Here is a 13208-nt window from a genome sequence, read left to right as displayed (position 1 = left end):
ATAGTTTAAAAGAATGCTAGAATCATTGTTTGAAAAAAGCGCAGCGAATTTGCAAATTACTAAGTCGATAGACTCGATACACATAATTTGATTTTGCAGGCCTTGTAAAATGAGTTGAACACCAATGTTTTCAACAAGATGAATAGAGGACATTTGTTTTGGTTTATAACGGTAAACTAATTAAATCTACCCTACAAAGTCCTCGTGTGCTCAGTAGTGGACATCCTGGTTTCTGTCAGATAACATCGTGAGTGTTGTGGACCCAAATTCAGGGAAGACAGGAGGCAGGGTTTTCTCAAAAATAACCATTTAATAAGGTGAGAATGGGTAAAAACAATAAACCTAACCAAAGCAACAACTCAAAAATCAGGAATCATCTATTACAAATGAACTCGTCAACAGCAACGATAAATAACCAATGACCGGACAAGAACTGAAAGGAAACAGGAAAGTAAATACACTCAAAACTGACGAGACAACAAGGATCACCTGGGCATGACACAATAGGCTCGTGGAGCTGATTGGCACACACAAGGACAGCTGGACGCAATCACACTAACAGGACACTGACACAAGGAAAACAGAAACATGAACTTCAAAACATGACCAAAAACCCCTACCAATTAACCCAGAACCTGAAAAGGCAAATGAAAACCCACAAAACTCCACAACAGAACAGAAAATCTTGATACCAACCCAAGACAACAGATAACATCACTGAACTGTCCCGTGGACGCGAATGAATAGAAGGATCTACAGTAGATATCTACGTAGATAGTCACATATTGGTAATTTGATGATAGATTGAAAATACATGGACACTTAGAATAAGACATGGACGGATAAGTGTTGAACAAATAGATATCTAAGAAGATCCATACTGAACATGTACATGTGGAGCGACGCATAGCTGTAGTTTATTTATGAAGAGGTAAATGGAGGCCATTTCGGTGTGTTTTTCCACCCTTGACTGCAATGGACAGGAGACACCAGCAAGGATACGTCGGGCGAGGACGCCAACAAGAAGGTCGAGACGGGACCGGCTTGGGTGAAGGGCGTTTGGGGGGTGAGGAGGAGGAGCGGCGGTGGGAACGAGGTGATATTTAAACCACTGTCCTGCTTCGTTCTCATCCATCTCTGCCTTGGCTCGCTCTCCCTCTGCACCTCGTCCAGCACTCGGGAGGCCCTCGCCAGGTAAGACATGATTCAAAGACACTTAGAATATCCTTGGGAGAATTCTTTGGATTCGTTGCCAGATCCTAAAAAATACTACTTAGGAATTTATTAGATAATGTATAGAATTACTGATTGTGGTTATTTTATCATTCTACCCTACTTTGGGGTTTCTCTTGATTTGTGGTCCCCACAATTTTGATGCTCCGCATACTATGACGGTTCAAATTATTGGCTGGATACGGAATGTAAACTGTTAAAAAATCCTTTTATTCATATTACGAGGTTACCTTTTGATTTATGGTCCGAATACTACAGGAACAGACTATAGTCAGGCAGGCAGTCTTTGATAGCAGAAAAAAACAGAGAAGCTCTTTTATATGCAGAATGTGACTTTAAAATTATTGTTTTCCATATACAGAGGGTAATACCAGAAAGAAAATTTTCGTTGATAAAAACCTCATGGTTTCTCTTGATTTGTTGTCCCCGTAATATGACATTTTGATAGACTTTTGTCCTCATACCATGAAAACCAGTTATACCACCGGTGTCAAACTCAAGGCCCGGGGGCCAGATCCGGCCTGCCACATCATTTTATGTGGGCCGCGAAATGTTAATTACGGCTTCAAGTTTCTGACTAAAATACCAATTTTGCCCAAATAAAAAAAATATATATATTTTTTCTAATTGCCGAAATTTTAAAAATAAAAAAATAAACACCCTAAAAATAAAAAAATAAAATAAAGGGCATTTTTTAATTGCTAAATTTTAAAAAATAAATACTAAAAAAAATTAAACACCCTATTTTTAAAAAAAATTTTTTTTTAAAGGAAACCAAGCAATTTTTTGCTACCAATCCCGCTTTTCAACAGTTTTCTTCTGGCCTCTGCTTTCAGTTCTATGTAAAAATACTGAAATATCATATTGTAACTTAATATTTTCTTTAACTTCAGTCATAAGGGCCCTCTGATAGAAACCGTAAAGCAGCCCACAGTAAAAATAAGTTTGACACCCCTGATTTATACGATCCACTTTTTCTCACATCGTGTAGTTCATTTATTTCCCTTTTTTTTCTCCACTCTTCTTGCTCTATTATCCCAACCGTCGACCGTAATTCCATCCTACGACGCTTGATATTGTACATGCTAGGCTCTAAAAATAGCTTTGAAGTTTCGGGATGTCGGCTGACTAAGCGAGTGTGGAGGCCTGGTCTCATCGAGCACCTCAGGTTACTCGGCCTCTTAGCGTCCCAGTCACCAGGTGAGGTTTGTGTTTCACTGCCGGTGTCCATTTTGGATAATTACACACATTATAGGGAGAGCAATTTGATCCTTTATTTTTATGAGTTAACAGGATCTAAGTTTTGAACTCCTAATCCAGAGGTTTGTTTGTCTTTTTCCGTGTGTTGCATTTGAGGTGAATTTGCTGTATTTTGATGAAAAAACCCAAATTGATTGACAGTGAGTTGTCTGTGTCTGTGCACAGTCTCCACAGCGCCGCGGTAGCAGCAGAAGCGCCAAGATGCCTGACACAATGTGTGTAAGATCGTTTGAAAGCCACCCCAGCAAAAAAGCTGCCCTAATGCCTCTTTACACAATCACACACTCATACGCACACGCAAAAACATTTTAAATTCATCACAGAAAAAGATTTATAGTGCCTGAGTGATAGAGGTCACGTCATAAAAAAAAACAAAAAAAACACATTGTGCACAAATTGCACGGAAAGCATAAGAAGAAGACACCGGGGAGCTGAAATTTCACCCAGATTGTGAAAACATCAAATTTTAACATGGCATGAGCACTTAGTTATCACAGGACCAGTAGTATGTATCATAGGGATGACCCTTGACCCCAAATGATATAAAAATTGTCAAAATATTGGACAAGGGTTAAACAAACTCTTAACCTCATTGAATGATTTTTATTCTAATTCAGCCATCTTTATACTAACATTTCACCTTTAGAACAGCTCTTTCATGCATATGTTTGAGTATTTTTTTATTTATAGTCACTACGCCATAAAAAGTCATCATGATGATGCGACTATTTTTTGTTTTTGGTCCTCGTTGACTGATAAATACCAGAAGATAGATACACACATACACAAAAAAATCACTCTTGGATTCATATCATGGGGTTCCTCATGGTTCATATCCCCATTCCACACAAGCAAGACATACTGAGATAACACTCAACATGACCTCTTTTCTTCTCTTTTTATCCATATATGAATCTTCTTATTGGTGGCTCCGGAACCCGCGCCCTCGCTTGGCGATGTGAGCGCACATGCTAGCCAGTTGCGTGGGGGTCCGGAGCGAGCATTTGGAGGCCGAGGTTAACCGTTATACCTTTTTACTGCCCCCCCCCCGTTCCTCAGCATGTCCAAGGAGCCCTCTTCCAACTTGGAAAGCGCCATGCAGATGCTTATCAAGACCTTCCACAAGTACTCGGGCAAAGAGGGCGATAAGTACACGCTGAGTCGGGGCGAGCTTAAGGAGCTGCTGCTGGAAGAGCTGGGAAGCTACTTGGGGGTAAGCGCGATTGTGCATAAGGTATGCGTGGACGTGTACAAACGGGTAGCAAAAAAAAAAAGGCCCGCATTCTCAATTTCGTTCTGACAGAACTCGAAAGACAACGAGGCGGTGGAAAAAATCATGTGCGACCTGGACGCCAACAATGACGGTGAGGTGGACTTCACCGAGTTCATCATCCTGATGGGCGCCCTCACCGTGGCGTGCAATGACTTCTTTTTGGAGTTCAAGACGGACGACAAGCCGAAGGCCTGCGAGTCGGCGAAGTAGGAGGAAGGGGGGGGGGGGGGGGGGGTTGAAGGAAGGGGGGTGCGGGAGTGGGAAAGGGTTGTAAATCACAGGAGCCGAGGAAATTTTTTCTAGGGCCTTGCGCAATGCTTTTACAACACATGTACAGTATTGTGCAAAATGAGCATAAAACAGTAAATAGCAGGAGACATATGTTACTATATGTACAATTTGCCCAGAGTTTCCACTTGGTTGCATATTGCCCTCACTCACTACAAAAACACTCATCCACCAGGTTTGCTACCTTCGACCATCACTATAGCATTCAAACATACCTGGTTAGAAATAATGCTAACACTAGATTAGCCTGTTGCCATAGTCTCCATTTGGATGCACTTAGCCCTCACTCCTCATGCAGGAGACCTTTATACAGCATTGTTGTTGATGAAGTGAGGCTCAGTTTGATTGGGTGAACATAGATCGGTTTTAATAGTTTGATAACATTAGCTTAGCCTTTTACCACAGTCTCTACTTGGCTGCATTTTGCCCTTGGTCTCGATATAAAAAACATCCTCATCCACCAGGTTTGCTAGTATTCAATTGGCGTGAAAAACTTCAGTCTTCACTCTAGCATTCAGATACCTGACTAGAAAAAAAAAATGCTGACATTAGCTTAGCCTTTTGCCACAGTCTCCACTTGGCTGCACGCTATTCTCAGTCTCATCCATTGTGTACAGTTTATTCTAACTGAAACATCATTTATTTTTCAGTTTCCATCTTTTCACACCAAGAAGATATCCACTATGAAATTATCTTAGCCTATACTCCATAGTCTCAGCATAATTACGCTTTGCCCTCAGTCTCTGCTCGAGTAAACAAAATCGCGCCTTTACCCCTGATGTTCCTTGCCTCTTACCTTGGAGGAGGTCGTCTGCGGTACGTCCAGCCGAATGCTGGAATAACAAACAAAACACTTTTGCACAGTACTGTATACGTTGCGGCTCAAGTTTGCGGGTTCTCGCACTAACTCAAAGGTCATTGAATGCAACACGTGTTCCGAAAGCCTCAAAGCACAACGCATGAGCTTTTTGAAGGTTTCTTTCGCTGAAAAGACAAAACTGATTGCACGTGACTATGATGTGAACTTAATATTGAATCATGGCTGATTATATTATTGTGTTGAGCACTGGAATGTTTTTCCCCCTCTTCCTTGTGCCTTTTTTGTAATCTTTTTTTGGTAATGACTCATGCATTCTTTCCAATTAGTGTATTAAATGTGATATTCAAGCAAATACCACTCACTCTTTCTTGTCTAAATTCAAGCAAGAGAATCGGGTTTCCTTCATAGAGTGAGAAGATATGTAGGTGTGTGTGCGTTTGCATCTCGCTGACCATGTGTGTGAGTGTATTGGGGATTCCCATCGAGCATTCCCACATCCTGCCAACAATATCCTGCAAGTCTTGTTGAGTCTAAACTGACCCAGATGTCGGATTCGGAGCCACGTGGAATACTTTTGACAAAGCGAGGAGACACGGGGAACGGAAAAGAGAAGAAGATGGAAAAAAAATAACTGTGTGTTTGAGTGAGGGACTGAATTCAATTTATGGCGTACAGCAGACAAGAATGTAGCTTGGAAGGCAGCGCTATAATCACGCAGGAATGTCCAATTTGTGACTGTGTACAAAAGGACTGTCCTTCACAGCCTCCTGTGTGCGCACGCACACGAATACATCATACTAGCATAGGAAAAAGAGGACACAAGGTCCTGACAAAGACAAATAACTCCACAAAAAGTTTTGTTCGAGTCCACACAAGCGTATAAAGACAAGGCAAGAAACACACATGCACAAACCCAGTCCAAATTGTGCCCAAAAATATTAAAAGACAAAAAACACACACATGAACAAGACCAAGCAAAAGTTGGAATCTAACACAAGCACAGGAAGACAAGAACACACACACACACACACAAGAGCTTGCAAAGAAATGATTATTCCTTCCCATCATCAAGGGGGCGGAGTCACCTGCTTTCAAGCCTTCTGTGTTTGGCTGGTTTGAAAGTGTGACATTTGACACAGTTGGACGGCAAATTGTTCTGTTAATGTCTGTTGTGCCCTAAAGGGAAACTACTTTCCGTCTCTTTGTACATCATTTACCGGTTTGCCACTTCAAAGGAGTTCAAATAAATACAATTAAATATAAAGCAGCATCTGCTTGCATGTGGTTGTTGTGCTGTCAAAAATTATTTCTTTGCAATTAGCCTAGTAATTGCAGCAGTGCTTCAAGAAGTGCGCACAAACAATAAGCATCTCCGCCCTGTGGGCTTCTTACATCAACATATGTCTGACTGGCATTTTGAATGCAAAATTTTAGGGGTAAGATGTGCACGAGTCTACGTTTGCATAATAGAAATGTAATGTAGTGAAAATGTAAAATAATGTATATAGTTTGGTGGAATCTCTTAAAGTATATTATTTTGAGCAAGTTTTGAGAAAAAAAAGGGTAATTTGCATATCGTTTTGTACCTTACTAACACAGTAAAACCATATTCTGTAAAAAAAAAAAAATATTGCCATTCTTAGCAGAAATCATCAGTTTGATCACTAGGGTTAGTTTTAAGTCCAAATAGTGGTTTTGCATGACCAACCAGTGAGACGTGATTGGTCATTACCCCAGCATTGAGTACAGTTTTTTCAGAAAAAAAAAAAAAAAAAAAAAAAAAAAAAATATATATATATATATATATATATATATATATATATATATATATATATATATATATATATATATATATATATATATATATATATATATATATATATATATATATATATATATATATATATATATATATATATATATATATATATATATATATATATATATATATACATATATTACCTGTACATGAAAATAGGGATACATTGAATTAATTCAACTAATAGCTTACGTCTTGTATACATCGATCATTTGAAAATTAACTCAATTGCGAATTTGAAGTTTGCATAATAGTTTACACCGGCCATGCACAAGCTATGAATAAGTTTAAACTGATTTTAAAACTGTTTTTCATCATTGTTGTCTGAACATTTTGGACACAATTTAAATATGAGCATGCTAATTTCCCTTGCTCTGAAAAGTATTCAATTGTGTTGTTATTAGTTTAAAAAAAAATCTGAAAATATATAGTCTTTTGAGTAAACACCTAATTATATAATTCACCTGTGTAAAACTTGAAATACCGTTAACACTTTGAATGTCCAAATGTTTCAGTAATATTACACGTAGGAAACTATCAAAAGCACTTTTGTAACACACGGTAATTTAAAACTTGCTGCCCGTCAGGTAAACCGCTTTGAAAGCATTCGCTTTGCGGTGTCGCTTTCGCATTACTTTTGACCCATCTGGGTTACCGTAGCAGAGCAGAGCGAAGCCCTCAGGTAATCCATGCGTCACGCGCTAGTGAAGATCGACCAGGTGAGTGCTCATTAAATGACGCATCCGGGTGTAGAGTGCAGCCGGCGGCTCTATTAACATATATGAAATAAAAAACAGATATATCAAATAACGGCTCGTGATTGACTCCTGCTCTCCGGGATGGAATCGGAGAAGCTTTCCTCGGGTTCATGAAATGTATCTCCACGCAATGGAAAGGGGACCTTACGGCCTTTCGGGAGTCTGGATACGATGCTAACAATTCATAAAGAGGACAAGGAATAAAAGTGATAGTAGTCTTGACATGTCTTGAAAACGCCGCCTTGTTAGTTTCGCAGTTACTGGGGGGGTGAAAGAACGTCAATGTCAGAGTGAATAATATGATACCAGCCTTGTGTTTGTGCAAACGTTTTAGGATGCCTGATCGGCTTCAAGTCATCTTTATTTTTTTTATGTTAAAATCGGAAACAAGCATTCTAGACTAGGAAAGGGCATGCGGCCCTCGATCATTGTTATTTTTAATAACGTGCTTAGTGTTTTGTACTGAGGCATTGAAAGATGTAATACCACTGGTATCCGCAGGGGACACGTCGCTCGCCAGCTTGACCAAATGTGCAACAGCGAAGAAGAAAGGACGCCAATAATTGCGGAAGTAAACAAACAACAGCGTTTAGTGGAGTGGTTGATTTAGTAATACTTTTGTAATTTAAAAAAATAAATAAATTATATATATATATATATATATATATATATATATATATATATATATATACACACACACACTCATCTCTATAAAGGTATTATATAGCTAAAATCTCCTTATATACAGATCCACATATTTTTGTCCTCTCAGAAAAAGAAATGTGGCCCCCTTCATCGTCTAAACTTTTCCATCCCTGTCTTAGAAGAGGGTGCAGCAGGATGTCAGAATTGAATGACAAAAGAAGGACTAAGCAGTTATTCATCTGCGCTAGTGAGTCACTACATTTTGCTGGCATCACTCACCTAGATGCTACTCAAAAACGTAAGTATTTCGCAATTTATTGTCACACATCTGCATCAAACACATGATTAAAATTTCCTAGCAATCTGACCAAAAAGGCTTTGAAGAATCCTTGACTCTAAAAAAACATCTACTTGGGACCAAAATGGTGGACTTCCTGTGCGTGTGGGTTTTTTTTTTTTTTTTTTAAGGCATGGCAAGTTTTTTTCTCCACTTGCTAGGTATTACACTTAAGTTTCACAACAAGTAAAAATGGGGTCAGAGGCTGATTTTTTTTAAAACATCCAATTGCAAGATGTGGAAATGCCAAATGTTTGTAAGTTTTTGAGCGAGAGAGTATAATATTAAGTGCTGTTAGCCTCATTCAGTCAGCCGGGCATCTTTTGTAAAGCAGGCCGTCTCTTCGGGGGATGGCGACATATTTTGATGCTTTGATCGTCCCCTTTGAGAGCAGACGTCAACAACACCCACGGCTTGCCTTTTTGCTTTTCCTATTATTGATCCATTTGGGACCAGAATGAGAGACTGAGGAGATTTTTTTTAATGCGCTTCACGTCATCTCAACAATCACAAGAAATGAATGCAAGCTGGGGTGTGTCTGACTCCGGCAACATCTGCGATCCATCCGCCAAGGCTCGGCCAAAAACGACAATCTGGCTTCCTTTTGAGGATGGCGAGCAGCCAGTGTGATGCAACTTGATTTACGTGCTTTTTTTTTTTTTAATGTCCGTCACATGGTAAAGCTCGTTCAGGTTCATTTGAAGTTCAACTATTTGAATTGCATTCCGTCTTATAGCGAACGGCAAAACATTAATATGATTATTAATGTATCTGATAACGTCACCGTCTCTTAATGGAGCTGTAAAATGTCAAACTGTGCTAATGACAAACAAAATTACGTTGAATAATTATTTAACTTTGATCATTTTCCAAAGAAGATCCGAAGCAGCGCATTTCTTCAGGATTCAGTTAAACCGCAAACAAAAATGTCAGGAAAAGCCTACCAGAACAGCTGCAATTCATTTGGGGGTTCACTTTTATTGCTGGCAGGCGTGTGCTGTGTTGCTTCGGTGTGTTTAATAATTTAATGCATGCATTTTTTCTGCTTCTTGGTGCTCCAAGGCATCGTCAAATCACTGCTCTGTGTTATCTTATCTCTAAGTGCTATGACAAGCGTTTTATTCATGGCTTTTTCCTACAGGAACACCACAAATGGCTCTTTGTTGCTGGGAAAGGGTGTAGTAATGAAGCACGCCCGCTAGAGGGAAGCAGAGAATCAGTTTAATTTGTAACAAGTCTTGTACGCTGACGTTTTTAAAAAAATACTGATTTTAAAACGAAAAATCAACAATGCAAAGGCATGCAATAATTCGTAATGAAGTAATAATATTTATACTGATAATATGTTAACATAATATAACATTTTCTATTGAATATACATAACGTACGTAATAATAATATCGCAGGTGAAATACTAATTTATTTGGACAAAAACATTAAACAATATTTTAGTACCTCCGCTACCATTAAAAATGTTTTATCATGCTTGTATACATAAGGGACTGCCTTAAAAGATGAATAATAAGCAATGCAAAGACATGTATTGATGATAAATGATATTTATCACAAGTGTATTCTATCAAATATAAAAACAGTACACGTTTTTATTAGCATTTTTTTAAACTACCAATACTAATTTTCCGAAAAACATTTTCAAATTTTTTTCAGCTTATGTATATGTGTAGTTTAGTACAAGACATAGAGTATATTACTGTTCATGAAAAATTCCAGCAGTTTTCGTGAAGTGTTTGGTCCATTAAGGTCCTGAGGTGATGTTGTGTAATCCTGAGTGAACGCGATGTGGGCTGAAAGGGGGGGAGGACTAAAGATTGCGAGGCACGGGGTGCATCAGGGTCATGTGCTGGGCGCCGGTGAATGGCAGCCGACGGGTGCGGTAGTGGTGCACCACCTCAGGGATGCTGGTGAACACGCAGCTGTTTTGCTCCAAAGTGAAGCCGTTATCTTTGGTCTGCGCCACCATGATGTGGACGCAACCGTGACTCGTTCTAGATTGCAAACACGAATCCAGAATTATTATTTACAGTTTGGTCTTTTTTTTTATGGAGTTAAAGTGCATCGGACGCAGGCGACACTCACTTGAGGGCGATGGAGTATTTGGTGCTGTCCGATTCGCTGTTCCGAACCAGGAAGCTCGCATCCTTGCAGGCCTGTAGCTGAAGCTCCGCCTCCTGACGGCTCACACATCCGTGGTACCAACTGGGAGGTTTGCATGCAAATGAAGAGCAATAATGCAGATGCAGGAATGTCACCATCTCATGGGAATTTGAGGTGGTTACCTCTGTTTCTCCAGGGGTCGCGTGGGGTCAACAGAGCAGGTGAGAGTTTCGGGAGCGCCTCCGGGACTGGGGGATGACGATTGGGTCTGCGTTGGGGACCTCAGGATTTTCTGCGCCCAGCTTTTCTGCCTAGTGTGCTGCTGAGGCTGTGTTTGTCTCTGGGGATTTTCATCTTTGGGTGAACACTCAAGGTTGTTCATTTGAGCTACGGGTTCAAGAGTGGTGTCAAATTGTCAATTAGGTTAAATAAACACTGGACATGTCATTAAGTACACGTAAAACGAGATCCAAAATGGGATGGAAGTCTGGAAAGCAATTTAATTTGGCGGAATACAAGTTTGCGTGTGTGTACCTTCGCCGTTTTCCTCAGGCTGACCCCCTTTTATTAGGACCTGACCCCCTTCCATTTGCACTCGCAGGAGGTCTTTGGAGCCCCGACGTCTGATTTCTACAAAAGACGGAATGCAATGATGAAGATGAAAGTCACGTCGGCATCAAAGCTAGCCTTCATGGGGGACTCCCACGAAATTTCCTCTGAACGTTCTCAACTAATGATGATGCGTTGGAAGGGCAGAAAAAAAAAATGAACATAATGTTTCATGTGTTTGCTGTCTTGCAAAGACAAAATGGACACAACAGTGGACACACATTAACAGGTAATACAAAGTGTCAAATTGACATCCTGTAAAAGTGTTTTTAAGCCTACTACATTGACTCACTTGCATCATAACATCCTGGAAGTGTAGTAGCACGAGTTCAAACAATAGTATGATGCAATGACATGTTGAGGAAAACCTGTGACTGGATGATAGACTGCCCCTTTTTTCTGGATGTTGGGAAGTTTTTGATAAATGGTCCGTCATGTCCATATAAGGAAGTAGGAAGAGGAGGGGGCATCAGGAGCCCACTTCCTTTGTGGAGAAGCGAAACAGAGACAGGAAAGAGGAAACTGCACCCATTGTCTGAGCACCTACCAGTTGCCGCGGCAACCCCAGGGGGTTCCACACAGCAAAGGGGGAAGAAAAAAAAAAAAAAAACATACCGGTGATCATCTGCTGGGCGTCGTAAGGCTCCATGTAGCCGTCATTGTCACCCGTTCGCTCCGATTCCCGTTGCTCTCTGGTTTGGTGGGCGTCAAAGGGGTCTGCGTAGTCCTCTAGGATTGTCACCTAGGGGACACAAGGAAAACACTTTTGCCTATTATTTAAAATATCATGAAAATTCAACAAAAATGATGTATAAAATTGTATTGTTTGGACAATAATGACTTTGGTGAAGCACCATTTGACTCATACAGTATATACAGTATAACAAAAAATGTATATATATATATATATATATATATATATATATATATATATATATATATATATATATATATATATATATATATAATTTTTTTTTCACTGTTTTGTCCATCAAACACATTAGAAATCATTGTAAAAGCCAGGATGTCCTCAACCAAGCACTTAATAAAGTATCTACAATAAGTCAAAAGATAAAGACAAAAAAATGTCTACTCCAGTGGACACAAATCAGTTTAAAAAAAAAACACGTTTTATTCAAAAACATACTGTGTCACTTTTGAACTGCTCCACTTGTTTGTCTGCATCCAGCACCATGTGGTGACTGATGACTGTACCGGGGTCAAAGTTAGGGCTTTTGTCCAGAGTGTCCACACGGATCATTCTGCTGATGTAAGCAATATTCGCGTTACTCTTCCCGTTCCTGACCTCTTCTGCTGTCACCAGCTCGGTTCTGGAATTCTTGTGGAATTTTCCGGTCTGGTGGGGGCTCTCCATCACTTTGCTATATTTTTGGCCCCTGATCAGATCCGTGGCTGAGTTCTTGCGGTTCTGTCCTGGTAAGATGATAGAGTCGAGTCCAGCGCCATCCCCGGAGGAGGTTTTACGTAGACTCGCCTTAAAAGTGGCTGTTTTGGTACCATTCTTCAGGTTGATGGGGAACTCCTTGAACCACTTTGCCATGGCTTCTTAGAGTTTTCTGGGGGTCCAAAGAAAATATTTTCTCAGAGCATGTCCAAAATATCCTGAAACGTAAGCTTTAAAAAAGCAGTTTTAGGTTTTATATGTGACAACAACAATCCTTACTTAGCCCATTTGGGATTTATCTTCCACCTCAGTCCACCTCCTCTTCTTTTTCTTGATGTTAAATGGTGGTGTCATTCCCAGGTTTACACTTTTCCCAAGTCCCAATGAGGCTTCCGAAAGTGCCCGGAGAGTTAAAAAAGGAAAAAGGAGGGGTCTAGTGGTGAAGTCATAAAGGGATGGACCATTGAATATTTAACAATGGCTTGATAGTGGCTGTGCATGAAATAATCACAAAACTTGAGCGAAATATGGAATTTAAAGTGCAACAAAATGTAATTTGTCCACCAATATCACAATATCCAAAATTACGATTTAAAAGAGGGAAGTTGGATTCTTCAAAAACTCATACGTTATGTACTTGAAGGTC

The 13208-nt window shown here is 39.8% G+C and overlaps 2 protein-coding genes and 1 long non-coding RNA gene across 4 annotated transcripts; 2 read left to right on the top strand and 1 right to left on the bottom strand.

The window, feature by feature from the left end:
* The first annotated feature begins 1144 nt into the window (after positions 1-1144).
* Positions 1145-3976, top strand: s100s (S100 calcium binding protein S). The gene is made up of 4 exons (XM_088404706.1): positions 1145-1194; positions 2659-2708; positions 3553-3706; positions 3797-3976. Exons 2-4 carry the CDS (start codon positions 2695-2697, stop codon positions 3974-3976), a joined length of 348 nt encoding a protein of 115 aa, XP_088260832.1. The 5' UTR covers positions 1145-1194; positions 2659-2694.
* Positions 3977-7372: 3396 nt separating this feature from the next.
* Positions 7373-12011, top strand: LOC148406258 (uncharacterized). Its single transcript, XR_015863993.1, has 4 exons — positions 7373-7412; positions 7953-8022; positions 8276-8394; positions 11150-12011. It is a non-coding gene; the product is annotated as an uncharacterized LOC148406258 (long non-coding RNA).
* Positions 9633-13065, bottom strand: LOC148406257 (SH2 domain-containing adapter protein E-like). Of its 2 annotated transcripts, none has more exons than XM_088405010.1 (7): positions 12842-13065; positions 12305-12734; positions 11773-11899; positions 11083-11178; positions 10731-10935; positions 10531-10650; positions 9633-10439 (listed from the first exon to the last, which is right to left on the bottom strand). In XM_088405010.1, the coding sequence occupies exons 2-7, from the start codon at positions 12716-12718 to the stop codon at positions 10256-10258; spliced, it is 1146 nt and encodes a 381-aa protein (XP_088261136.1). In that variant the 5' UTR covers positions 12719-12734; positions 12842-13065; the 3' UTR covers positions 9633-10255. The 2 variants fall into 2 exon arrangements, with proteins under 2 accessions (XP_088261136.1, XP_088261137.1); XM_088405011.1 differs by having other exon boundaries at positions 12464-12734.
* Positions 13066-13208: the final 143 nt, after the last annotated feature.

This window comes from Hippichthys cyanospilos, chromosome 21 (assembly GCF_059441005.1).
Source record: "Hippichthys cyanospilos isolate Australia breed blue-spotted pipefish chromosome 21, RoL_Hcya_1.0, whole genome shotgun sequence".
Taxonomy (NCBI): Eukaryota; Metazoa; Chordata; class Actinopteri; order Syngnathiformes; family Syngnathidae; genus Hippichthys; species Hippichthys cyanospilos.
This window is presented reverse-complemented; position numbering and strand designations above follow the sequence as displayed.